Source organism: Falco cherrug, chromosome Z (genome assembly GCF_023634085.1).
Source record: "Falco cherrug isolate bFalChe1 chromosome Z, bFalChe1.pri, whole genome shotgun sequence".
Classification (NCBI taxonomy): Eukaryota; Metazoa; Chordata; class Aves; order Falconiformes; family Falconidae; genus Falco; species Falco cherrug.
This window is the reverse complement of record NC_073720.1, coordinates 54092024-54119861: the sequence shown is the minus strand read 5'-3', so window position 1 is coordinate 54119861 and position 27838 is coordinate 54092024. Positions and strand designations below refer to the sequence as shown.

Genomic DNA, 27838 nt, shown 5'->3' with positions numbered 1-27838 from the left:
GTTAAAACATAATGACCATCTTGTTTCCCTCCCCCCAACCCCCCCCCCCCCCCCCCCCCCCCCCCCGAACTTTAGTCTCCAGCATGTTTTCTTAGGATTTGCATGATTTGTTTGGTCAGACATCTGTTTTACAGAAGATATTTTTCTGCTAGAGTACATATCTGGTTATTACTTCACTGGTAAACTCAGAAGTGCCAATACCTTTGCAAGTATCACTGTGCTTGTATAACCAGTATAAAGCGCTGTTAACCTTGTCAGTAGATGACTCTCTACATCTAGACATTTTCAAGAATGAGAAGGCTGCAAGTTGGCCACATCATGAGAAAATAGTCTGAGTCTTGTCAGAAGAGCCCACCGTTCTTGACACAGAACCACAACAGGGGTAAATCTTGGTATTTCCTCAGACCACAAGTGACTAAGATCACATCCCAAAATACGCTGTCCCAGTGGACACTGTTCATCATCTCACCTTGGGATGAGTTATTTTCACTGAAATTCATGCCAGTGTCTATAAAGAATACTCAGCCTTATTCCACGTACCGTCTCAATTTTGTTTACGAAAGATACAGGAACTCAATAACACTATATGCAGAGGCGCAACTCTCTTCCCTCTTCATTGGTGACATTTATTTTAAGGATTGCATTTGTCTGTTTTCTCTCTCTGAGCTTTCTTGACTGGCTGCGGCAAATATATTACTTTGTCCTGAAGACCTTGAACATCCAGTACCCCGTATTTAGTGTAGTTTCAAACAGGAACAATTCGTGGGGGTAGGAATGTATACTTTTTGTTCTATGCTGGAGCGTCAAATGTGGTTTAAAAAAAAAGCAGATAACAAATCTCCAAGAGTCTGAACTTCATGTCCATTTTAAGTGGTCGTGGTCACGTGTTTTCTCTACTGCTGGGGAAGTGGAAAAAACATGGAAAAATTACGCAGCTTTCATTTATTAATTCCATTCCCCATGAGTTGTTCTAGATTTAAAGAATGCATTGCATTAATGTATTTCAAGTGTCTAAAATAATCTCCACTACAGTTTAATTACAGCAGCAGATTTTAATGTTTAGTATCAGACAGACTGTTCATATTATGACATAAATACTAGTATTTATTCCCTTTATGATTATCTCCAAGAAAATATTTCCTATCACACAAGCACTCTATGCTAAGAACCCAGTTTACAATAGCCATCGACTGAAATCAGGGCAGATGCAGCAGTTTTCTTGTACAGGCACACGCACCCTTTGCAGTTCTGTACTGAAGATGTCTTCTCTCTTTCACAAAGGGGAGCAAAAATACTTTTTGGCTGAATATATGCATGGAAAAAGATACAAAAACCCTACAGGAGCCACAGGGTTAAGACATTTAACGCAAAAAGGTCCCCAATAAACCCATTCCTTCCCTTCCAGTTCAATGAAGATACGTAACATTACCAGTTAGCTATAATCTGTTCTGTCCTATGACTTCAGTTTGGTCTGGTTACAAAGGGTGAAGAAAAAAAAAAAAATTCAGATTTTCAGCTGTCGGAACAGAACTCCAAGAAAAAAATAAGCGGTTCTTCTAGGGTCCTCAAAGCATTTTTCCTAACTGTGCAGATAGGAATTCAAGGCTCCTAAATTCATCAAGTGCCCGGAAAGTTTCTGGGATGAGAATATTCCAGTGCAAGACACCTCAATGCGACAGAATCTATTGTCCCTAAAAAGGGGCATTTTATCTCAATTAGCATCTGAGAAGAACAGACTATGCACATTAAAGACCCAAAGAAACACACTAAAAAATTTCAAATGCTTTAAGTTGGTTTTATTACAAAATTACACTTGGTGATAGTTGCATACAATAATAGTATGTGCTGTCAGTGCTGTGTAGCTGCTCCCACATAAAGCAACAACTGCAGCACCTGCCTGCACTAACCAGAAGTAGGTTACTTTAGTAGCTAAGTTACCTGCAGTCATTACTGCTGCATCTGATGTGACCGTGTTAGGAACCACAAGTGGGTAAACCGAGGCATGAGAAATTGGTTTTGTGCCTTATAAATTGCAGGTATAGCTTTATGTATTTATTTCAGGAAATTAACCCTTTACTGGTGCATTTCTGTAATTAAGCCTTAATGCATGTCTTGACTGCACCTGGCTACCAGCAGCAGCAGCAGTGACCCGAGACTATTACCACTGCACTCTTTCATTGCAATACCTCTTTACTAGGGGAATACTACACCGGATTTTAAACTAGTTGATGGCCCTACTTAGTGCTGCTTTCATTTACGTGCAGTACGTGTTGTGCTGTTTGTCCTCCTTGAGACTTGGGCTAAAGTCATCCCAGTGTAGTACTATGCAGCGTTGGTTTACATGCGATGGACTCGTGGGCCGTAACACCGTGCCCTGCGCACTCGGCGGTGGTGCCGCCCCTGTGGGTCGGGCGGCCCCTGGCGGCAAATGCCGGCAACTGCACCTCTGGCTTCCCTTTTCCTGGGAGCCGGCCTGTGGGCGGGATCCCAGCCTCCTCCTTCCCCCCCGGGGCCAATTACTGAAAAATTTAGGGTTTCTGGCAATTCTGAGTATCTTTGGTCCGTCGGATGCACCACAGCGCGGGTCGTGACCCTGCTGGCTAGGAACACTGAACGGGGTTTGCACCTCCTGGACCTGGTGGAGATTTAAGCAACTAATTCTAACTACTAACCTCATGGCTACTCCAGCTCCCGCGTGGTTGCTCTGGCTCCCGCGGCAGTGTCAGTATCAGTGGCGCCTATACTGAAGGAGAAGTATAGATTCTATATATGAAGAAGAAATGGAAACGGAAAGCAGCTCATTTTGTAAAGGGGGAGGATGAAGCAGGGCCATCACAGGATCAGGATGAACGCAGCGAACAGAACAACAGTTAACCTCCCGATTTCTGTTTCTGAATGAACAGTGGGATAATGCAGAAAGATTATGCCTGTCAATCAGGTGAACACCTTATCGCCTGGTTACTTCGATGCTAGAATAACAGGGCTAATACTATAGAAGTGGAGGGTAGGGAAGCCAAGCAGCTGGGATCACTTTCTAAAGAAGGAGACGTTGACAGGGCATGCAAAAGGAATGCAAGCCCTCAGCCTCTGGAAGGGACTCCTGTCAAATGTTAAGGTACCCCTACAAGGAGGGTACCACACGTCACGCAGGCAAGTGGACCGCAACAGAGAACCGGACACTCAAGGGAATTAGCTGTGAAAGACATGACTTCTTATAACCAGGATGATCCATGGTCACCCATGGATCCTGGCAAAGTCCTTATGCACGCAGCCCATGTGACAGAAACTGGTACAGAGCAGACCATCATCATGTGCCAACTCACTGGCAACAATGAGTTGAAAAGACGATGCACCAACGGTGGATGAAGTTATGAAGATAGCGGCTCTACCTCCATCACCTCAGCTGTGGAGAGACCGGTCCAGCAACTTGATGAGGATATCCTGTTCCTCACCTGTATGGACCTGCATCTCAGCCATCAACCAGAGATGCCCTTCTGTTTGGGAGGGAGAACACAGGAGATACCACAGGGTACCCTGTGGTTTTACCTGTGGGACCATGGAGAGAACATGAGGAGGTGGGATGGAAAAGCCACCTCAGTCCTGGAGGCACAGGCGCATTAATTACAAGGAAAAATAATCATAAATAAAGAGTCTTCCAAGAAGGTTGCTGCTCCAGTCTCCAGAGGGCAGCTTTCCAGACAGACTGATACAGCTGGCTTTACCCACAATCCTGTGAAAATGAATTCTAATCCATTCTGCCAAGACATAAGTGACCAGAACTACTCCACGCTACATCCGCTTCGCACCACTTGCCACCCTGGTGGAGAATCCTACAAGCAGGATTACAGCGACCCTGCCTGCAGCCAGGCGGAGGACACGGATAGCTGCGTTTACCAGACCATGTGGATCTGCCGGCCAGGCACATCAGACCCACAGGAACATAAAGCTTTAGTAGATAGAGGTGCACAGTGTACTTTAACGCCATCAAGCTATGAAGGAGCCGAGCCAACCAGTATTTCTGGAGTGACAGGGGGAATCTCAACAGCTAACTGTATTGGAGGCTGAACTGGGAAGGAGTGACAAAAACATCCCATCGGGACTGGCCCAGAAGCCTCTCGTATCCTTGGCATAGACTCTCTTAGGAGAGGGTGTTTCAAGGATCCGAAAGGGTATCAGTGGGCTTGTGGTATAGCTGCTCTGGAAACAGAGGAAATCGAGCAGCTTTCTACCTTGCCTGGTCTTTCAGAAGAACCTTCTGTGGTGGGGATTACCGAAAGCTGAGGAACAGCAGGCGCTGATCGCCTCTACCACGGTGCACCGGGGGCAATACCGCACCAACCGAGACTCACCGATTCCCACCCAGGAGCTGGTTCGCCAACCAGAGAACTAAGGAGCGATCTCAGCAGAACCCATTCACCCTTTAATAGCCCCCCATACGGCCACTGTGACAACCTAATGGAGAATGGAGACTAACAATGGACTATCGTGGCCTGAATGAAGTTAGTGCCGCCACTGAGTGCTGCCGTGCCAGACATGCTAGAACTTCAACATGAACTGGAATCAAAGGCAGCCAAGTTGTACGCCGCCACTGATACTGCAAATGCACTTTTCTCAATCCCTTTGGCTGCAGAGTGCAGGCCACAGTTTGCCTTCACTTGAAAGGTGTCCAATGCATCTGGAATCGACTGCCCCAGGGGCGGAAACTGGAAACACATCCCTACCATCTGCCATGGACTGATCCACGCTGCACTGGAACGGGGTGAAGGTCCAAAACACCTGCAAGACATTGATGACATCATCGTACGGGGCAATACAGCAGAAGAACTTTTCGAGAAAGGGGAGAAAATCACCCAAATCCATCTGAAAGCCGGTTTTGCCATAAAACAAAGTAAAGTCAAAGGACCTGCACAGGAGATCCAGTTTTTAGAGACGAAATGGCAGGATGTATGTTGTGAGATCCCAACAGATGCGATCAACAAAACAGCAGGGATGTCTCCACCAACTAGTAAGAAAGAAACTCACGCTTTCTTAGGCGTTTTGGGCTTTTGGAGAATGAACATACCAAGTTACAGTACGATTGTAAACCCTCTTTATCGCGTGATGTGAAAGGAAAACTATTTTAAATGGGGCCCTGAGCAACAAGCCTCTGAATAAATTAAACGAGAGATAGTTCGAGCAAGGCCTTGTGCCAGTTTGGACTGCGCAAGACGTAAAGAATGTGCTCTACACCACAGCCGGGGAGAATGGCCCTGCCTGGAGCACCTAGCAGAAAGCACCAGGGGACACTCAAGGTCAGTCCTTGGGCTTCTGGCGTCGGTGATAGAGAGGATCTGATGCCCACCAGACTCCAACTGAAAAAGAGATACTGGCAGCTTATGAAGGGGTTCGAGTTGCCTTGGAAATGATCAGTAGTGAAGCACAGCTCCTTCTGGCGCCCCGGTTACCAGTGCTGGGATGGAGGTTTCAAGGGAGGGCCTCCTCTACACATCATGCAACTGCTGCTAGGTGGAGTAAGTGGGTCACGCTGATTACACAACGAGCTCAGATAGGCAATCCCAATCATCCAGGAATCTTGGAAATTCTTATGGACTGGCCAAAAGGCAAAGACTTCAGGATGTCACCAGAAGAAAAGGTGACACGTGCTGAAGAAGCCCCATCGTACCATGAACTGCCTGACCGCAAAGAAGTATGCCTTATTTACCGATGGGTCCTGTGGTATTGGTAGGAAAGCAACAGAGGTGGAAGGCGGCTGTATGGAGACCCCTGTGACATGATGCAGAATCTGCTGAAGGGGAATCAAGTCAGTTTGCAGAGGTGAAAGCTACCCAGCTGGCTTTAGAGGTTGCTGAATGAGGAAGGTGGCTGATGCTTTAACTCTATCCTGACTCATGGATGGTGGCAAATGCCCTGTGGGGGCGGCTGCAGCAATGGAAGCGAAGTAATTGGCAACAGAGAGGTGAACCCATCTGGGCTGCCACACTGCAGCAAGATATTGCTGCTCGGGGAGGGGGGTAGAACCTGGTTGTAAAAGTACGTCACGTAAATGCTTGCGTACCCAAGAGCTAGGCCACTGAAGAACACCGAAACAACCAGCAGGTAGATCAAGAAGCTGAGACTGAAGTGGCTCAGGTGGATATGGATTGGCAACGTAAGGGTGAGTTACTTATAGCTCGGTGGACCCATGACACCTCAGGCCATCAAAGAAGAGATGCAAAATATAGGTGGGCCCAGGATCGAGGGGTGGACTTAACCACGGACGCTACTGCACAGGTAATCCACAAATGTGACACATGTGCTGCAATTAAGCAAGCCAAGCAGTTAAAAGCCTCTGTGGTATGGAGGATGATGGCTGAAATAACAGTACGGGGAGGCCTGGCAGACTGACTATATTGCACTCCCCCAGACTCACCCAGACAAACGCCCTGTGTTTACAATGGTGGAAGCAACCACCAGATGGCTGGAAACATACCCTGTGCCCCATGCCACAGGTTGAAAAGGCGCTATCCTGGGCCTTGAAAGGCAGGTCTTGTGATGACACGGCACCCCAGAAAGAGCAGAACAGAACAGAATCAGACAACAGAGACTGTTCTGAAACAGTCTCGTAAACACCTGGGCCAAAGAGCATGGCATCGAGCGTGTGCATCACATTCCCTACCATGCACCAGCCTCTGGGAAAACTGAGTGATGTAACGGACTGTTAAAAGACTACACTGAAAGCAAAGGGTGGTGGAGCTTTCAAACACTGGCATACACACTCAGCAAAGGCCACCTGGTTAGTCAACACCACAGGACCTATCAGACAAGCTGGACCCGCCCAACCAAAGCTTCTACATGCTGTAGAAAGGGACACAGTTCCAGTAGTCCACCTTAACATTATGTCTGGGAACACAGTCTGGGTCATTCCTGCCTCAGGCAAAGGCAAACACACTTGTGGGACCGCTTTTGCTAATGGACCCGGGAGCACTTACTAGGTAATACGGAAGGATGGGGAAGTTTGATGTGTGCCTCAAGGGGACTTGATTTTGGGTGAAAACAGCCAATTAATTAAGTTGTGTGATGTTAATTGTTACACAGTATTGTATATTGTCATTTCTATATGCCTATTAGTACACTGAGTGCCTTGTGGTGCCATCTCTACCACTTTGGATTTGAACCCGAGTCCTTTTCAACTGCCACACCAATGAAGAATGACTTTGGTGAAACCAGATCAGGGCAGCTCTAATAGAATTAGAACTGCCTCCAAGACACAACAATCCAACAACTCACACCATCTTTCCCACCTGGACAGACTGTTGTAACAGATGAAGCCCAATGTCACGGACTGAATGAACGCAGCGGACTTCAGAAGGATGGTCCACAGACTAAGGGAATGATATCCGTGTATTTATATTAAAAGACAGGAGATGTGGTTACGTATTGGAAAATGCTGCATGACATAAATGGTATGGAATAAGGGGTGGATACTGTCCTGGTTTTGGCTGGGATAAGGTTAATTTTCTTCTTAGTAAGTAGTAAAGTGTTGTGTTTTGGCTACGATGCGAGAACAATGTCGACAGAACACTGATGGTTTTTAATTGTTGCTGGGTAATGTTTATGTTAATTCCAGGACTTCACAGTTTCTCAGGCCTTGCCAGCCAGAGGGCTGGAGGGACACAAGAAACTGGGAGGGGGCACAGCTAGGACAGCTGACCTGAGCTAGCCAAAGAGGTATTCCATACCATGGGATGTCACGCTCAGTATACAAACTGGGGACTGGGGGTTGGCCGGCACCTGCTGATCATTCCTTGGGGGCTGGCCAGGCATCAGTCAGCAGGTGGTGAGCAGTTTTCTTCCAAGTTCAGTTACTGCTGTTTGTCTGTCAGCATGCTCTGTTCAGTGCCTGAGCCGTGCTTGTCCTTAAGGGACCTTCCAATATATCTCCAGTATTCCTTCCGGATGGTGTCTTTTTCTTTAGCTAGAATTTCACACAACTACGAAAGACAATTGAGACATTGGAGTGTTACACCAAAAGCTGATGGAATTCTTAATTATCTTTATAAAAACACAGGCAATATAGGATTAAGCTAGTATTAAAACACCTTTCTTAGCAACACTTGTTTTATTCACCAGTTGCAACTGTCCAGTGACCTCAAACCGGTATCAATTCCAATTGATAGTCAACCAGTCTGACACTGCACAAACCTCCCCAGTCCTACTTCAGTTGCAACTGCTTCCCCATGACTCCTTTCTGTGCCCACCACTTGTCATCTATCCCAGGCTATTCAGCCTGCAGTACACTACAGCGTACTTGGGACTTCCTGACAAACCTGACTGTCTTTCAGTGGTCCAGTAGCTGTAAACCACTTCATTCAAAACAGCGGGGGAACATCCTGCTCTTAAATCTCCAGTACTGCCAGTGGACTGACAGGAGGTATTTTGTTTATGGTTTTTCCCTCAGCATACTGTCCCAAAAGGATTCTCCATGCAAGTCAGTAACCTTCTCTCACGACATGTTAAAGCTGGTGCCGCACGCTATTTCTACACATTCTGATTTGTTGTATTTCGACTTGGGTAAGCAGCGAGGCACAGAAGTCAACCCCACTCACAGGATGTGCTGTGTAAAAGGTATATGCTATGAACACTGTGCAAGTCTTCTAGTCAATTCCCTTTGATAATGCAGAGGGCATTGCCCTGGTCAGTGAATGAGAGTTGCGAAACAGGAGATTCCATGCCTAAATAGATGAAGAAGTCAAACTCAGAGAGACAGTATAAAGGGACACCAAGCTGTGAGGTACAACTGCACTTATTTATACTCTGGTTGTAGAACACAACAAAGGAAAAGTGTTGACAAACTTTGGAATACAGACTCCATGTGAGAACGGCAGCTCTACTTACACTGTGTTCCAGTCTGTTCCACAGTGAATGAAAAGTAAAAGTAAAAAAGTAAAAAAGTAATGTAAAAACTACACTGCAAACCACACGGATCTCCCCAAATGTGCAGGTCAGGGAATACACAACATTGCTACGAGTCATTTATGCTCTGTAGGAAATGGTGCCTGACATTCCTCACAATGTCCCCAGTGCCTACTAGCCTTTAAGCTAATTCTGCCAGCTTTCTTGGAAAGACCTAAGAAGTGCAAAGGGAGTTTAGATACAGATACTTGAGGCAAGATTCACTAGCCTGCAGGTAAGTGATTTTGGACTACAAAGTTAGCATCAGAACCTCCTTGATTGTTCAAGTATCTCCTTTCTTCCGCAGGCAGTGTTAGGAACCTTCCTTCGCCACCAGGTGAAGAAAACTTACAGTGATTTTGTAACTGGCAAATTACTATTTACAGAAAAGTTCATGAGACTCTTGGGATTATCTGGCTTTCAAGTTCAACTCCCCACAGAGCTCCTGAGATTGACAAATAACCTGCTCTAGTTATGAAAATCAATCTCATTTTGTCGGGATATAAACCAAGAGAGCAACAGATAGCATTCCTGAGAAGCAAACCCAACCTCTCAAAACGTACCTCCAATGCCTTGTTTAGTGTTTCTTCCTTGTTATCACACTGGTTCTCAAGCATATCTTCATATATGTCCACAAGAAAGGCAATCAGATAGGGTGAACTGTGGCTAGGCTGCAAATTCAACAGCTGCTCTAACAGATTTGGATACTCAGAAAGACCACGATCCTGTAGAATCCTAGAACAGAGGTTAATAGGCTTGAAACGTAATGCTGGGAAATACGGTGTGAAAAATTCAATTTTGGTTATGACTCCTTTATTTAGAGATCAGTTTTGAAACAAGGGTGCAAACTCAAGTAAGGCAGAAAGTAAGCAGCATGCAGCAGTAATACAGCTTAATGTGGCAGTAGGCTAAATACAGGCATGCTCAACTGAGCAGAAACTAAGACTGAAAGCATGCTCACTGCTTCCTACTCTAGGCTCTTGAACCCAGTAACATCACAGGCCAAGTTTTTAAAAGCATGCAAAGCACTTGCAATCTCCCACAAGAACTACAGGGCCAGAAACTTAGCGGACAGTTACAGAGAAATTAGGTTGATGTATTAAGCCTTTGAGCAAGCTTTCGCCTCCCTGCTTAAGCCCACAACACTAGAATGAACAGCAACGAGCTCCTTCTAGTTAAGAGCTAGGCGTAAGACACTTTCTACAGATACTCTCTTTGCCCCACAGAGAAGAATACCTCACCCTTTTAAATAGTTCCAAGCGCTCTCATTATGTGGCACTGCCGTGATCATCTCAAGAGTGTATCTGTGAGAAAAAGACAACAGGTCAGGAACGCAGCCACTAACAATGCAGTCAGAAATTACTGGCATGTGCTCAGACACTCCCAAACACATCCTCTACTCTGATTCAGAGACTTTTTGCAGATCATCTCATCTGGGTCACAGATCAAAAATGCCTTGCAATACAATCACCGCCAGTCCCAGACCAACAGACACTGACAGAACTGTTTTAGACTCTGAAGTCTTCCATTTGCTGCATTTTATACAATAATGAAACAGTTCTTGAAATTATGAGCAATTGCACTAAGAAAAAACACGATACACTGTCCTGGTATGCTAAAGGAATAACTTGTGCCTTAATGCTCAGAAATGGCAAGGGGCTGAAAAGGGCTAGAGTAACTGAAGCCCAGGTTGAGCTATGTTCATATGAGTGCCAGATCATCTCAACTATGTACCTATTCAAAATGTTCTGTACCTATTTGCAAAACCTTTTTCACGAGGCTGTATTTGAGCAAACTGCAGAAAGGCAAAGCTTGAGCTTTCAGCTCACACAGCCTTCTGCAGCAGCTCTTTGAAAGTAACAATTAGGCAACTCCTCTGAAAGCAAAGCAACAAGAGACATCTGCCATACTTTTGCAAAGCCACATTTCATCTTCACAAAACAGACTTTACCTTCTGCCCTTCACCAGCGTAATCATTCACCTGATTTTCAGAGACAACAAATACTGACAAAAAGTTCTATAAGCAATACTGAAGAAAAAAACCCCCACAAACCCACAACTCTCAACCTTTTTTAACTTTCTGCAGTCACTATGGCCAAGACCGAGTTTATCAAGCAACAAGCAGCCCAGCTACAGTTCTATAATGACATCCCTGAAGTCTTAACCTTAGACAGTCTGATTCTTTAGATGGTATCTAATTAACTTGAACACAGCACCATGTATAAACAGATCAAGGGAGGATGTTTAGATGCAACCTCTGGAGAGAAAAAGCTGTAAATATCCGAGCCTAAGTCATAGAAATAGCTCAGATTTATTAATCTGCAGAGAAGTTATAGACTGGAAGAGAAGTACAACTTAGAGCAGTTTGCAAAGACAACCACAGAAGGCGATGAGGGTTGGGATCCTCTACGAACAACGTACCAATGGACCTATTCAGAGACCCAGTATTTCTTCTGAAGAGTAACTCCAAATAATTGCAGGAACTTCTCCTCATTGCTCCTTCGCTTTAGACAAACAGCTTCTCCTAACCATCAATCCTGGCCAGCGGTCTGAGATAAGAAAACCATACCAGGAAGATTCCTTTACCACCATCAGCTCTAAAATAAATGTCTAGAAGCCCAGTTTGTCTTCAGTTACAAACGTGCAGCTCTGAAACAGTTTCCAAAGCTCACTGTCCTCCAAACTGGCCAACTCACAGAGACATTTGTTGTTGCACTGACCACAAACCCCTGAAAGCTCCTTTCTTTTTCCAGCTGTATCAAACTCCTCACAAAAGGCAATTCCTCTTCCTACAAGCCACGCCCATCTTATCTTTAAATCATTGTGGCTACTGTAGTACTGAAACAGCAGTTTATCACAACACAGAGTGCCTCTCCTTCCAAGCTTTCTAGGGGTAGGACGTAAGACACTACTGAACAGCACCGCTCACGACGTTTCCAGTGCCACACATCTGCAGGTTGTTCCACTACAGCTAGCTGACTACAAAAAGCCAAAAGTTTTGTTTGCACAATAAACTGGGTCGGAACACAGACTCACGAGAACGCCTTGCCCAGGGTAAGCAGGTAAGCTATTGCTTCTGTACTGCTCAACAAGTCAGTAGTACTGAAGCAAGCTATATATGCACCAACACTTGATCTGCCATCCACGAGAGTGAGCCCAGAAACCGCAATAAAACCAGGAAAGACAAGCCCACAGGGACTGTCAAAATATTCCTTTGCTTCCATATAATGGAGAATGCTGAATGCGAGCATGAAAAGCATTACTAACTGGACTTCTGTGTCTAGGACTACTGGGTCATCATAGCCGATGGTGCTGAAAATTACGAAGTGTCGTTGGTTCCAAACCGAGTTGTTTCTCACATCTTCCCTCAAAAGCTGGTCTACATATTCTAGTTCATTGTCCCATAATTTGAACTCCTGTGGCAAGGGAAGGAAGAGACAATGTCACAATCCAAAGTTTTATATATTCTCCTTGCTCCTGAGGTCTCTGAACGTTAGATACAGAGACTTTTTAAAAGAAATAAATTAAGGATGGGTGAACGAGGAACACGATACGCTATTCAGCTGCACACAAGGGTATTAGCTCTTCATTAAATTCACACACGGAACAGCAAGCAAACAAGAAAAGACCTTTTTGAACTTGCTTCTTAAAAGGCAAGTTTATAGCTAACCTCTACCACACGTTAAAATACAACTGGTTTTCCCCCCTCAGCCTTAAGAAACAAAGTGCCAAATGGAATTCCGATTGTATTTAAGAAACCAAACTCTACAGCCTGAGCAGGTTCTTTAGTGAGTCTCAGTAATTCTGAATACAATGTTGGATACGATACCCGAATAACCCACTGTCTGTGTTGCCATGCATGGTAATTTTTGGCATCTTGCTTAAGAATGTCAGCTACGAACTCAAGCTCTTCGGATGGATCCTGCAGCCACTCCACCAACATCCGTCTGTGATGCCTAAGGACAAGAGGAGAAAACTATTTTTAGAATAGTCTATAAAAATTTTTATGATGTGTGGTCTGTATTCAAACAGCACGCAACAACCGTACTACTCAGGAACAAAACACTAGTTAAACACTTCAAATCAAACATACCGAAACATTTCACTTGTGCCTGAGATATATTTGACGCATACCTATCCTATAACAAATTCTAACTACGCATACACATTGGCCAATCACCTCCTTTTAGACAAGTGATGTTTACTTGAAGTAACATTCCCACTTTTAACACTCCTGGCCAAAGCCTTCAGCAGAGTAAAATTTTCTACTACTATGTTATTTCTCTAGCAATAACAACCCTGCTGCTTTTCCTATTCCCCCCAAAAAACAACAGGTAAGCAAACCCCAAGAGCCAATAAAAGAAAAAAATAGTTTTTTCTATTTGTCTTTTTGTTTGCCTTTTCATCAGTCATTTTTTTGGTCTGTCAGGCTTATTTTGACAGCTTAAAAATCGAAATGAAAACAAGGCCTTTTTTGCATGTCATAATCACTTTTAGAACAAACTGCTAAAGAGGCCTTTGGCAGTGATGCTGATGCAACTCCATGTAACTCCTCCGCTACCGCCACTGCAGTAGATGCAGGCAGCAACTTTCAATAACTTTTAGCATCAATGATCACAAATTACTCTAGCCAATTTACAAAGCAAAAGTTACCCGCAAAAGTGTTAAGAACTGAGAGTAAAACATGATTTTACCAGACTTGGTAGTTCTTTGGCTGATCTTCAATGATAGCTGTAATGTACTTCAGTTCCTCATGAAGATCCTTTCCCAAAGACCGCAGGAGGACTCTCCGGAAATGCCTGTGCAAAAGTCAAGCATTCAGACACTGCAACAGGGCTCTCCTAAAATTCACAGAGAGGAACACAGAATAACCTTTGTTCACGGTTTTTCTAACAAATAATGAGTTAAAAAGACTGCAAAAAACTAAACCACATATCCAGGTCTGCTGAAGGCCATTCAATTATCAAACAGGGGAGAACTGGAATACAGCTGGTTAAACCAGCATGTTATCTAAGTTCACAGCGATCCTGTTTCAAATGAACCTCTGCCAAGCCACAGGAGTACTTATCATCACGGAAACCATGAATTATGCGCTAAAGAAATGTAAACTTTCTGACCCCATGCAAGTTAGTCAAATAAAGACATACAAAGAGGTAGTTGTTGGCATAAACATGTTACAGGGCCCTGCTCTGAACATCAGAAATTCACTGTTTATTCATTATCTAAATGAACACTAACCTAAAATGCACCATTTAGTAAGTATGCAGTTATTTCGCAGGAAACGGCAGCTATCATGCTTTTATGCCTCTTCTTGGAGTCAACAGAGGCCATCTTCAGCATTTTGCCAAGGCTGCGTCATCAGGTAAGCAACCTAATGTTAAACATCAAAGTTCTTTTTGTGCCTAATCGTGACCTTGATCGATAATATCCTCTAAGCCAAATGAAAGAAAACCACTAAATCAAAATAAGACATGGAAAATACTGAACAAAGACTTTCTTCAGAAGCTCACTGGAAGTCTACACTAGTCCTCTGCATAAACTCAACTAGTCATACGCTGATCAGACTAACAAAATTATAAAACACGTAAGAGGTCAGCAATCAAACGACAACAGAAATAATCCCAAGATTATCAGTTACCATGCTGTGTAGTTTGCAGCATTTAACTCAATGGCATCTGCTGTTAACTTGAAAGCTCTTTCGCTTCTCTCATCCCGCTGCAGAACCGCCCGGAAGTAATCATAGACGTCTTGAACTAAATAGATAACAGCATCTTATTGAAGGCCATAAGACAACTGCCTGATTAGCGTGTAAGGTTAATAATCCTTTGATACTACTTCCTATTTTGTGGACTTTATAAATGTTAAAATGACAGCTACAGATTGGTCTGACAGCACTATGGGTGGAAAGTTCTAAACGATACCAGCATACCCAAAGCCTACCAAAATTTCTTAAAAATACACCATCCAAACCATATGCAAAGCCATCAGAAAAACGCCTTGCTGCTTACTCACATTACTTCCCCAGATGCAGGACCTTCATATGTCTGTCTGTCTTCCACTTGTGGGCTAGAAATGCCTTATTATGTGAACCAGCCAATCTGCTGTATTGCCTCTTAAGCCATATGATTTTAAAATAAAACCTTGGCTATTCACATCTCAGATGAAGATTCAGCTTTAGAGATGCTTGGTGAAAACAGCACACACAACCACCGTAACAGGATGAATATTGATTTTTCCAGTGTACTCCTCTAGAAAACATATTACCCAAAACATGAAGTTTCGCTTTCACACCACCAAGGACCGATATCAATTCAACCGCCTTTGGTTTTCAAAGCAGAATGTATTTAAAACTTACATTTTTTACTGTAGATGATCTGAACAACAGGATTTGGCCCGTCGTTCTGAGGGATAGGTTCAATATCCGCCCATTCCTTCCTGACCCTGTAAACACATGTTTTTGTCTTTTCAGTGCTTCCAAGAAGCAAAAAATGCAAAGCTACATGCAGAGATCTACGTCCAGTAACACACCCCTGTTCCCACCGGTCCCCATTATTGCCACTGTATTATTGCCTGTAGCACAGACCAGCGTGAACTCGAGGAAAGGAGGCACCGACACAGGCGACCACATGAAAATTCAGTCACAAGGTCGCCTGGCGGAGGACGGCCCCAGCTGCCCCGCGGTGCCTCGGGTAGGAGCGGATCGCGGCGCTCGCAGCGCCGAGCGGCTGCCGAGGCTTCCCGCTCCAGCCGCCGGCACCGCCGCCTGAACAGTGCATGCTGTACCGCTTATCTCAAGGATGACGCAACTATGTTTAGTTAAAGTCGGGAGATGTCCAAGGACCCTTACTGCCACATGACGGATGCACAGACTGCTAAGTCTTAGATTCCTGTTGTACATGCAACGCGGCGAAGATGGAGGCTTCGAACATGGCCGCTAAGGAACAGAGTCTGCGTAGAGACAACTCCTCCAGGCCATCGCGCAGGCACGAGATATGTTCACGTTGTTAACGTGAAGATATACTAGGCCCTTGAATGGAATGTGCCAATCGTCCAGGTGTGAGAGATGTTAAGGTGTTCCCGGAAAGTTAATGAATAGACACGAGAGTGACTTGTATAAAGAGGGGGCTGAAAGGTTCCCTCGGTGTGCATGCCTTTGGTGGAGCGATCCCCCACGCACCCAGCGCTGCCGAATAAAGATCACCTCGCTCGCTCGAATATTGGGGACCGATTCTTCAAATCACCATCCAGCCCTGCCCTGCCCTGCCCTGCCCTGCCCTGCCCGCCGCCGCCGCAGCCCTGCCCGCCGCCCCGGCCCGGCCCGGCCCTGCCCTGCCCGCCGCCGTCCCGCTCAGCCTCTCCTCCCCCTCCTCCGCCCGCGGGGCCGGCCCTGCACGGACAGTAGCCGGCCCTCTCCTCCCGCCGCCCCAGCAGCGGGGGCGGCTGCCACGGCCGTGGCGAGAGCGAGGCTCCGCGCCGCCGCAGCCCCATCCCGGCCGGTCGAGGGCTGCGCTGTCGCGGCCGTACCTGTAGGGCACGTAGCCGGCGTCCTCCCTCGCATCCGCTTCCTCCAGCAGCTGCCCGAAGCCGCCCTCCGGCTCCCCGCCGTTCTTCTCCGGCTGCAGCTCCGCCGCCGCCGGCCTTGCCGCCGGGCCCGCTGCCGCCATCGCCCCGCTGCCGCTTCCGGGGCCTGGTGAAACCAGAGAGGCGGGCGCCGCGGCGGAGGGCAGAGCGGCCGCGTGGCTCTCCATCGCCCCCGCCTGGGATGGAGGGCAGGGGGCTGCGCGGCCGGGACCGCGGCGCGCCGGGCGGGCGGGACGGCTGCCCCCCGACCAGTAACCGGTACCGGCAGCGCCCGGGGGCCGCGCCGAGAGTATTAATTCGCGGCTCTGCTCATTAATCGCCGGGAACGTACCGGAGGAGGCGGCGGGAGGCGAGCCGGCGCCCGGGTCTGGCGTGCTCCAGTTTGCTCCTCCCCTTCCACCGTCCCCTGGCGGAAACGTGAGGGACCGGCGGGGCCAGCGCTGGCGGCGCCCCAGCGCGGGGTAACGCTGACCGGTTGTTCGGGTGGCGGCTGGCTGTGCTACGGCGCTGCGTGCTTGGCAGTCGCTGCTGTAAGCTAGAACCTGCGACGCCAGCAGTGGAGGCGTTCCCCCTGCCCGCAGCAGCGTATTTCCTGTGAGACCCCACCCCACCGCAGCACCGGGGCCTGCCGGCGCAAGGCCCAGACTAGGCCCTGGGGCCAGCGGCGCCGGGCGGGCGCGGTGGGAGCTCGGGGTGACGCTGCTGCAGTTGCTGAGGTGGGGACTTGGAGCCGCGAACAGCACGTCCCCGGCACCGCTGCTGCGCAGGTGCTGCGGGCATGGTGATCGGTGTTTCCTCCCCGCCCCGTGGAAACGCACACAGCAGCACCGTTTCAGAGTTGAACCGGGGGATCTGGTCTCCGTAACAGGTGGCAGTAAGAGGAGGCTTTGAAACAGCCAGTTGTAACTGGCGCGTGAGATGGGGTAAGGCAGGAGATCTCCTAAAGTGCTGTTGGTCCCCAGGGCAAAGTAGCCGAACTGAAGCTACTCGTTAGGAAAAGCAGCTGACCCAGTGTTGCAGGTTCATAATCCAGGGCCTGCTGAGGCGCTTTAGAGAGGGGAGGGTTAACGACAGCCAGAGCACATGTGTAGTAAGGGCCATGTGCACATCTGCATCAGTGCTGTATGTTCAGGGAGGTGGGAAACTGTTCCGTGTGTGGTGGGAAGGGTTAAAGTCTTTAATTTTGGGGTGCTTAAATTGAAAGGGCGGTAGGTGTGTCCACGCATTGCAGTGACTCTGTGGAAAGAAGAATGGTGCCAGAGCAGCAGTGAGGGAGTGCGGAGGCATGGCTGCAAGTTGAAAGGCAAGGTGCGGGGCGAGGAAGAGTTGGGCCCGCGGGTGGTTATTCTGTCACTTGAGCGGTGTTGTTTCCTTTGGGAAGTTGCTTGGCCTCTGCGCTTTCCTCGCCTCTCTGCCTTTTTTCCTGCCCTTTCTGTTTTAATGGCGCAGTTGGAGACTTCATTTGTTTCTGCCAGGATGTTCATCCAGTAACTGGAGTGCCTAGTTTGGTTGGTGCCTCTGGGTATTACAGTAATAGAGACTACAGTAACATCATAATGGAGGGGAAAACCCAGAACAACCTAGTGGAAGGTTGCTTTGGGCTGTAAGACTATGAATAGAACAGAAACGAAATGGAGAAAGACGTACCTAGAGGCAGAGAGGATATCCAGCAGTACCTAGGTGAAAGAAAAAAGTTAGAAAATGCAGAACATTCTAAAAAAAAAAAGAGAAAGAACCAAGATGGGCCTAATAAGAAACAAGGTGTATTAAAAATGTGCACATACGAATGACAGAAACCTCAAAAGAGTAAATACTGTTTTGTAAGAGGCAGAGCAGATGAGAAAGTCACTGTTGCTGACCTGCAGAGTCAAAGGTTGCATTGCGAGTTCATTAGATACCGAAAGCTCTCCAGGGGCAAAGGGCACTTGAGACACAGGTCTTGAAGAAATCTGGTTTATCAGCTCTGCTGTTTGAGCAACGATTTGGACTTTTTGGTCAAGTTTTGCCCAGAACTAACATGTAACGAATGACCTGCCATCGCCGTTGCTTATCATCTTTACCAGCTATTTAACATGCGTTACAGGCAAGCCAGACCCTGCGGTATCGGCTTATTTCCTCAGAGTGGCATAGCAGGACAAGAAACAGCAGTGGGCTTCTGCGATGCCCACCACTGGATGGAGCTGGTCCAAGAATAGCTTGCTGACGGCATGGGTAGTGCAGCAGATAGGAAAGCTATCCCTCTGCCCTCGGGACTAGGTTCTGCATTCTGTCTGAACCTGTGTGTTGTTGGGTCTGTGGACTCCTTCTAAAGGCTTGAGGAATGGTAACTGAGAAAAAGCAAGCTATTTGAGGAAGCTGAAGCATATTCCAAACAAGTCGTGTCATTAATGAGAGCAACTTGGGAGTCTGCCAACTCGGGAAGCTTGAAACCCATGAGTGTAACTGAGTTTTAAAATGACGGACCAGACCAAAAAACCCATTTGGGATCACAGCATATCCTCCCATAAGCTGTACCAGGCTTCTGATCTGCCTCCAACCACTCCATTCAATTTACTGAACTACACTCTCGTTGTGGCATGCCAGCGTCAGTCCTCTCAGTCTCAAGGCACACTGAAAGCCTTAGTCAGGCCTGCAAAGGCAGGATTCTTGCCTTAGCCCGGATCTGCTTGACAACATACGGCTGGTTCGTAATCAGTGGAAAGTGTTCATGTTACAGGTCTAGTATCTGTGACGACACTTCACAGAGAATATTAACACCCCACACCAAGCTTCTACTTAAAACCGTCTCCAGCAGCTGGGACCTTTGAGAAGAGGCAACAAATCGGATGAGACCTGTGATGAAGCACAAAGAGCGGAGGATAAATAAATCCGTCATGTCCCAGCACTGCAGTGTCAGTTACTAGTTTGTGCCTTGGGAGGAGCCTGGTAGCTCAGGGAGAAATCGGAGCTCTGTGGTGCAGTATGTGCAGCAATAGGTGGGCACTGCTCCAAATGGGCTGCAGGCAAGCGTAGCTATGGAGGAAAGGGCACAGAGCCAGCATGGCAGGGGTCACTTAAACTGCCGCAGAGGACTGGATTCAGGCTGTCTAGTGGGTACCCTGCTGAGCCTCTCAGGAAGGCTGCAGGCAGGACCTGCTGTAGAGTAAGGAGATGAGTTGTGTGCACAACGTCTTCGTGATTTCTATCACTCATGCGTTTCAACTGAGGCACATCGGGTGTTCCCTCTGCCTCCTCTGGGATTCTTCCTCCCTCCGCTCCCCCGGGTGAGCACCACCTTGCACCCCCCTGCCCACCGCATCTGGGTTAGAAGCAGCAGATCTGGTGCTTTCCAGTGATTGTGTGTAAATACAAGTACATGTGAAGAACCGTGGAGGTATCAAATATCTCTGTGTTGATACAGTTGTCTCTGAATGACATACGCGCGTTATAAATACAAACCTTTGGTTCTTGCGTCTGTACTGGGTGGAAGAATATTGGCTCTGCTGTCAGCCAGCAGCACCACCCTTTCAGAGTCAGTACCCTTCACCACTGATAGCAAACGTCAAAACCTGCATAAAGAGGGCCCAACCTCTGGAAGCGCCGGGCTGGCTGACAGGACTGTTTCCTGATCGCTGCGTACTGCCCTGCGGAGATGCCTCGGCAAGGCAGGGAGCGAGGCATGGTCTCTGGTCTCGGACGGGATGCCCGCCGCAGCTCCGCGCCCGAGGGATGAAGGATGCGCTTCCTCCCGGCAGCCGGAGCCGGCTCTCCAGGCGCTAGGGGGTCTTCCTGGCTGCCATGACTCATTTCTTTTATTGACAGCCCCCTGGCTCGATGCAGTGGAAGCCCTTGTCAGGGTAGCACCAGCTAAGATAACGGCACCGATGCGAAAACCATAAAACCGCAGGAAGAACAGTTACGCTGACAGCGACAGGCCCCAGAGAATGCCGGGTTTATTTCGTGTGTGTGTGTGTGACAGAGGGGTCATGCAGCGCGAGACGCGCAGCAGGAGCAGTCGGGCGGGGTGGAGGCGATGGCGCTCCCAGGCCGATTAGCCCTCTGCGTTCCGTGTTCAGGGCCCTGAGGGCCCCCGAAAGAGCCGCTCCCCCCGCCCCCGGCTGGCAGCGCGGTGGGCGGAGGGAGCCGCAGGTCCGCGCCGCCCCGCCGCGGGGCCCCGCTTCGCGCTCGCCCAGCCCCCGCCCCGCCGCCCGCCCCGCACCGGGTGGGTGCACCAACCGAAAGTAAAAAAACAAGCCAAGAACTACCCCAAAGCCCCTCAAACCCAGCCGGGGCGGGACGGCGGCGAGGCGGGAGGAGGTCGGCGGGGTGAGTACAGCGGGGTGCCCGGCCGGGGCCGGCGGGGCGGGAGGGGCGGCGTGGGGGGCAGGCGCAGCCCCGGCTGGGATGCTGAGCCCGCAGGGATGCAGCGAGCGGGGCTGGCAGGAGAGGCGGCGGGGAGAGCTGGTGGGAAGTTCGGCAGGACTTGAGGGGAGCTGCTGCTTCCGCAGGACAGGCGGGAGCGGTGATTTATGCTTCTTCCCTCCAGCCCACAAGGCGTCCGCTCGGCCTGGCCGAGGTGGGAGAGCGCTGTGAACTCACCTTTGCCAGCAGAGCTGGGACAGGACGGAGCCTTGTGTGGCCCATCCCAAGCACGGAGCGCATCGGCCCGCTGGTTAAAAGTACCGAGTGTTGGGCACCGCAAGTGCAAGAATGAAGCCGTGACACAGCGCAATACCCTGGGGCGGCTGGTACAGCATACCCATGGCGTGGGCAGTTCCCCTTCTGGAGGAATACCTGAAAATGGAATGATCGCTACAACTTTTTTCCACAGGGTAGGCTGTAGGGGAGCGTTCAGTGGGTCATCGGAGTCTTACTTTTTGCCGTGTGCAGGGTAGGACATGTGGTATTAGAGATACTGTTCTGCTCCAGGGTGTGCCTTGAGTAGATCTTGCCAACACAGTTGTGCACAGAGTTCAGCCCCTTCCCCTCCTGGTGCCCCATTTTAGCTATAATGCAGGAGGCACAGAAGATACGAGGGGTTTATAAAAGATCCCACCTGACGTGAAAAGCGCTCAGCTGGCAGCTGCGCACTTTCATGCCCACACAAAACCTTCAAAAACTCTGTCCTGTGCAGAGCAGAACTCTCCCAGCATAGTTTTGTGTGAGGTTTTACTAAAAGGCTTTTCTGGCGGTTGATGGGAAGATATGAACTCACATTGTGGTGGAGACAGAAAGAGGATCTTTTTTTTTTCCCTCTGGCTGCCAGCACCACAGAGGTAGTACCTTGGCAGGCAGTAGTTTTGGGACCTGTCCCGTTTTGTCAGGTTTTTGGAAATTTGTGAGTGGGATTAGGATGGGGGGAAAGCTGGCAGGTGCACACACATGGGGACAATACAATGATATCCAACTGATTTTCATAGAAACCCAGCCTGAACTACATGAGGCATGTCTCTGAAAGAGATGAGTTATAAAATAACAGTTTATTAAGCATTTTTTGTGTGTGTCTTTCTGCTTTCTGAGCTTTCAGAATACCCACATTTTCAACCTTTACTCCTCTACATTGAGAAATAAAGTCTTATCTTTCTCCCAACTTTTTTTTTTTTTTTTATGACAAAGCTGGAATTTGCACCTACTCCTGTTGCCAGGAGTTAGGATTTTCACACAGCAACATCCAGCATGTAGCAAAACACCGTGAAAGCTAAAAAAAAAAACCATCAGGGATGGGGAAGTGTTATTTGAGGAGAGGCAGACCAACGCTGATACACATTACAGGGGAAGGGGAACTTGGTAGATTTAAATGTTTTAAGGTGTGGAGAGAGTTTGTGTTTGTGCTGTGTTTTTGTGCTATATTATGTTACTTTCTCTATGCATTGGGCTAGATACACTGGTGAACAGAAGTCCCAGAAGACTGCAATATATTAAGTCCCAAGAGCAGATAGTTGTGTGCCTCCCCCATGAGCATTTTCAGGGCTGCCCAGAGAAGGACAGTCCTTTACTGGTCACCTATTTGTAAGTCTGCTGAAAAGCAGCACAGTTTTCCATTTGAAACTCAGGAAAACGTCTTCCCCTTCCCACACAGGACGGAGCCAGGCCAATCAGCGTCTCTCTATGCTGACTACAAGGATGAGAGGATGTGTGACCCTGCTTAGAGAGGATGCCCAAGCCCAGGATGACCAGAAAGAGAGTAGATGCCTGGGGCTGTGCATGAGCCTGCTGTTCTGTGCAGGCTGCTCTCTGGATACCTGGCTCAAAATGTGGCTCTGGCACCTACAGAAAGCTACAGGTAGACATCAAACTAAATACAGAGCCTAAATAACACAGAGCTTGAGTAAATACAGAGGAGTGTTCTGTATTGATGCTGTGCCCTTTTTCAGCAGCAGTCACCATGAAGAGGAGTAAGAATAGAGTGGGGAAGTCCTGCAGCAAAGGCTGAAGACTTTAGCCAAGCTGGCCTTCCTGATGCCTAGAGCTGACCGCTCTGGCAGGCCTAGCAGTGCAGCATGATTAAGATGAAGAAGAAACTGTGGGCGTCTTGCTTCTGCTTTGCAGCTGCCTTTTTCCTTATGGTGACACTCCAGGTACAGGGGCAAGGGTGTGGGGTATGCATGAGATCACTTTCAAAGAATGATGTAATTCTGGCAGGTGAGAGAGAGCATTGGAGGCAACAGACATTTTCTGTAGAAGTAAGTGCTGTAAGAGGAGTTAAAGAAACTATCAGCAGCATTGGCCTGGTGGTAATAGCTGTCTCCTGAAGCGACATTATACAGTGAACACCTTTCTTGCGTGGCTCCTCAGCTCCTGGAGTTGTTTCTCAGGAGTAGTGTATAATACCATGTCATGTTGTGTTGCCTCCATCCAGCATTGCCTCCTCTGTTCATGTGTTTGAATTCATCAGGCAGGGAGGCAAGGTTGGACCCATTTCGTTCTAAAGTGGCAGATGGACCAGGGAAATCTGAACACATCAGCAGCTGTGATGGAAATCTGTCCATCAGTGCTGGCTCAAAGGCTATTCTTAGGAAATCCGGTAACTGGTCATTAAAAAAATGCATGAGAGAAAAATCAATGTGGAGGCATATTAATTTGTGGCTGATTACCCTAGATTTTTGTTAGAACAACTTTTAGACAAATCAAATCAGCCTTGGTTGGCAGTCATGAGCCTTTAGGAGACTTCAGCTGTGAGAGGGCCAGGATCTGCCCTAGAGTTGTCTTTCTTCTTGGCCTGTGCTCTGAACTGAGGCTCTGGTTCAGACTGGTACCTCAGATCACTACCATGGAGCCAGCAGGAGGAGGAGACCCTGTGAAGCTCTCCCATGCAAGCTTCCTGCTCCAAATTGGTGTGGTTTCTTGGGGGCGGTCACTGACACTGGATGGTCACTTTCAGTTCTGTTCCCCCGAACAAGGCAAACAAAGGTGATATGGCTGCCCTTGCACAGGAGCATTGCTAGCAAGTCTTTTAGGACCTTTATTGGGAGAGTTCGTGAGTTTGCTGCACCTCCACAGCTTAGCAGGTTTGGAGTTGATTAGAGGTTCCCTGTGCCTAGCTGGGGTTCTTATCTCGGAGTATTCACTGAATAGTGACACTTAATGGTGCTGGGACTGCTTTAGCACATGAGCTGTCAGTATAGTTGGGGTGTACCAACCCCCAGGAATTCAACAAGAGCTACTAGAAATTCTGTGCAAATATAGAGGCTCCTTAAATTCTGCCAGGGTAAGAAAGAACATGTTCCTGGAGAAACCTGACTATGAGGTAGTTGTAGACTTATTTCAGTTACATTGCTGCAGTTATATAGTATTAGACATATGCATCTTTTCCCCAGCTAGTATCTTATCCACTTGCCAACACAGGAGTGTTTTCTGCACTTTTCTGTACAGCTGCACTTTGCACAGCCTCCTGTGTGTGCTGTCCCAGTGTCCCATGCTGCACACAGCCTATTTAGTCCAGCTACAATCAATGTATTTTGCTACACAGTGAGAGGGAATGACACAGAAATCAGCAAAATGGATGCGTACAGTAAAGTTATCGGGAAAGATAAATATTTTCAAACAACTTGATATAAACAATGCTTTCCCACTTTCCAACATCCTCCTTCAGAGCCACCTGACAAGGGGAAGTGCTATGGTCAAAGCTGTCTGGTGAGTTTGAGTTCCCCTGTCATTCTTGCAGCTGTTCCTGGCATTATACACTGCCTGTGAAGATGCACACAAAACCCCCATGTGCATTGTAGCAGAAAGGTCTTTGCTCCACTAAAGCGAAGAGCAGGATCTATGTATCCTGTGGCAGTACCTGCTGGCACCATCTCTTGTCACTTCACTCAACAGACTGCTCTGTCCCAGGACACTTATGGCAGGTACTAGCTGTAGATGAGTGGTGGCTTCATGGGCACCAGAAATACCCTAGGTTTTCTGGGAACTTCTGTCTCATGGCAGATGGAGAGCAGTGTTAGGGGCGAGTTTTTAAGGTTCCTCATAGAGTTTCAGATCTGTAAATGATGGTTCATACTGGTAGGTCTTTTACTTCTCTGCATACAGATGGGATTTTTTTCCTCTAGCTAGCCATGAAGTTGTAGTTACATTGTCTGTAAGACCTGTCTGCACCTAATTTATTTGGTCAGTGGTTTAAAAATTAGTAGGAGTGAGGACAGATGGCCACACTGAAAACTTTGTGGCGTTTTTTTTACAGCTGATTTCTAGAAGAAACCTGGCTACAGACAGGCTATCCTCAGTTTTGTGCTTTTTCCAGGAAGAAAGCAGAAGTTGTGTTGTTAATCATATGTGATGTGGCCATATCTCAGTATAGAAATGTGTTTCTCACCATGTCCTTACAAATTCACATTAAAATTTTTGCTGTTCTGACATAAGATCACCCGGATGTGGCTGCAGTCAGTGAAATGCATCCACTTGGATTGACAGAAACTTCATATGCAGACTTAGTGCTTGATGCTTAAACTCTGATTTGTCAAGCAGATGTCCCGGCTAATGACAGTGATGCACTGTGATATGTATGTTTATTTCCCTGAAGGTTATCACTGAACTGGGCAGTTCAGAGAATAAGGTGGCAGTAATCTCCAGTTTACGCAGTGGCCCATTAAAACCTGTGGAGAGACACAGTTTTCAGTTTAAGAAGCAGGAACTTCACAGCAGCTTCAAGACACAGTCTGATGTAAATCACTATCCTGTCCTGCTCTGGTGGTCTCCCCTGACTGGTGAGACAGGGAGATTGGGTCAGTGCGGAGAGGATGTTTGCTTCTTTACCATCAACAAGACCTACCAGCACAATCAGATGACAAGAGCATTTCTGTTCTATGGTAAGAATCTGTTTCTTTTTAAAGGAGTAACTTTCTCTCCTGCCCAGTTACTTTCCTTTAGAAGTTAAGTATTCTAGGTGGCAATCACTGAGAGCAGGAAACTTGTGCAAAAAATTGTGCTAAACTTAACCTGGTGCTGAATACAATCAGTAGAGATCCAGAGATGCACACTCTGTACAAGTACTCTGAAAAGTGACTGTTCACATCTGTGGTATGACTGTTGCCTTGTCTCATGCTGCTTTCCAATCACAAGTGCTCCCAGTTTATGGGAAAAAAAGATAATTTCCCACAGTTGCCAAGTTATGAAAAGACAGCCTGAGATCAAGCCAGCTTTTTACAGTCTTCTGGCTTGTCACCCATAGCAGAGGTTCTGCAAGGCCTTTGTTGCACTGTGCAAGTCTTTTGTCTTAAAATAATGCCCTCACTGGTAACTGTGCAGCTCCCTTTCCTCATGCGCTGAGAGATTGCTAGCAGACTGTAAATGGAAAGTGGTGAAAGAAACCTATTGATTCTGCACAGAGAGCAGCAGCTAGTGCAACCTTTTGAGCTGCTCTGGCTTTGCCGCCTCAGAAACTTCCCGCTACATGTACTGTAAAGTGAGTCTACAAAACAAAAGATGCAACTTTTAAAAGTAGGCCTTATTTTGTTAATTTTATTCTTTTCCCCCACATGGTTGCTTTTCAGAGAAAAAAATGTGTGGAATATTAGGTGGAAAAATAAAGCCAAATGCTTTTCTGTGACTGGTGGGTTCAGCTGCTTTGTCTGAAAACAAAGTAAAAGAATCCTGAATCTCATTCACTCAGTCCGGATACATGTGAACTGGAAATATAGGAAAGAAGGGCCTTTAGCTTGGTTGTTAACAGTGAACCAAAAACTTGTAGCGGCTAATCTTTTCAGAGCTCCAAGTAGGTCAGCTTTCTCAGTTGATAATACAGTGGTCAAGCATGAAAGAGAAGGAATAACAGCAAATGAATGAGAAGCTGACCCAATTAAAGACAAGGAAAGCTGGGTTTGCATCACATGAAAGCTGTAAAGTGTGGTGGTTTTGGTCTCTGATAGTAATTGTATTTGTTTCAGGATTAGAAGGACTATTATTGATCTTTTTTAGCAGGTTTGTGGACGTGGTATACTTACTTGTTTTTAAAGCAATATTTATATTAGGCAAAAGACTCTTCCTGTAGTTTTTTTTTCTTTTTCTGGTGATGCTGGCTATGACTCTGTAAAGACAAGTGTCAAAATATGCAAAAATGTTACTTATTTTTAAACCACAATAAGTGATCCCACAATGCTAAAACCTGCAAAGACAAAGGTGGTACATGATGTGGAAGGTGAGGAAAAATGCTGCATCAGCACAGAAAAAGCTTCATACAGACATGCACTGGCCTTGATGAACTGAGTTGCGGGCCTGTAAAAAGGCAGATTTTGGTGTTCCAGTATTTCCCCTAAACAGTGCTGAGTGAAAATTTGAACATCTGCATTTCCTTGCTAAGGTTGGATCAGGGCACAGTTTTACCTTCCAGAGAAACTGCATTAATTTTCCCTGAAACTTTGGTCAGTGAGCTAGTCAAGAGAAGAACAATCCAAAGCTTAGGAAAGATATTATGCAAAAATATGGGATACAGATGGTTTCTAGCAGAACTGCTTTGCTAGGAACATATTCTTTTCTGTGGCTTGTCCTGACTTACTGTCCTGGCTGGCCTGGGAAGCCCTTAGCTGTAGGTGATTACTTTGTCAAGTGCCACCATCTCCTGTCTGGAAGTGAGATGTGGCATCCACTTTGCTAGATTTTGTCTCTGCTTTTGGGAGGGGTTCTCAGCTCCACCTTTCCAGTGTCACATACTTCACAGAGTTTTGTGTGTAGCCTGAGCTATCAATGCAACTGAGTCAGCATGAGTTGGATCTGATGCTATGTTGTCAGAGCCTCAGGGATGTTGTTCCTAAGGGAGGAGGATGTCCAACTTTTCTGTGCTGGAGTGTTGAGTCCTTGGAGTATGAATCCTGAATGAAAGATGTCTCCTAAGCTGCAGAACTTCTCCTGACAG

The 27838-nt window shown here is 47.3% G+C and overlaps 2 protein-coding genes across 5 annotated transcripts in view; one reads left to right on the top strand and one right to left on the bottom strand.

Annotated features, from left to right (window-relative positions):
- FUT10 (fucosyltransferase 10) overlaps window positions 1–27838 on the top strand; it is a 47403-nt gene that overhangs the window by 8027 nt on the left and 11538 nt on the right. The window contains exons 1-4 of one of the 4 annotated variants that reach the window (XM_027816192.2): window positions 20847–21323; window positions 22571–22774; window positions 22869–23069; window positions 25511–25796. In XM_027816192.2, the coding sequence (XP_027671993.1) occupies window positions 22992–23069; window positions 25511–25796 (364 nt within the window). In that variant the 5' untranslated portion in view covers window positions 20847–21323; window positions 22571–22774; window positions 22869–22991. Of the gene's footprint in view, window positions 1–20845; window positions 21324–22570; window positions 22775–22865; window positions 23070–25510; window positions 25797–27838 lie in introns of those variants that run through there. The other 3 variants (XM_014286397.3, XM_055699592.1, XM_055699595.1) reach the window with 3 other exon arrangements.
- On the bottom strand, window positions 7363–16813 carry LOC102052180 (protein farnesyltransferase/geranylgeranyltransferase type-1 subunit alpha-like). Its single transcript, XM_055699596.1, has 9 exons — window positions 16456–16813; window positions 15287–15372; window positions 14570–14684; window positions 13626–13730; window positions 12761–12887; window positions 12199–12347; window positions 10173–10235; window positions 9495–9666; window positions 7363–7970 (listed from the first exon to the last, which is right to left on the bottom strand). The coding sequence occupies exons 1-9, from the start codon at window positions 16677–16679 to the stop codon at window positions 7842–7844; spliced, it is 1170 nt and encodes a 389-aa protein (XP_055555571.1). The 5' UTR covers window positions 16680–16813; the 3' UTR covers window positions 7363–7841.

Bases quoted from the DNA above. Each gene is read 5' to 3' on its own strand.
- LOC102052180 (XM_055699596.1), bottom strand. From the start codon at position 16,679: ATGGAGAGCCACGCGGCCGCTCTGCCCTCCGCCGCGGCGCCCGCCTCT. The intron at 14,685-15,286 runs GTAAGTTTTAAA...TTATCTATTTAG, and splicing joins GATCATCTACAGTAAAAAAT to TTCAAGACGTCTATGATTAC. The intron at 7,971-9,494 runs GTACGTTTTGAG...TGTCTTTCGTAG, and splicing joins CACTAAACAAGGCATTGGAG to TTGTGTGAAATTCTAGCTAA.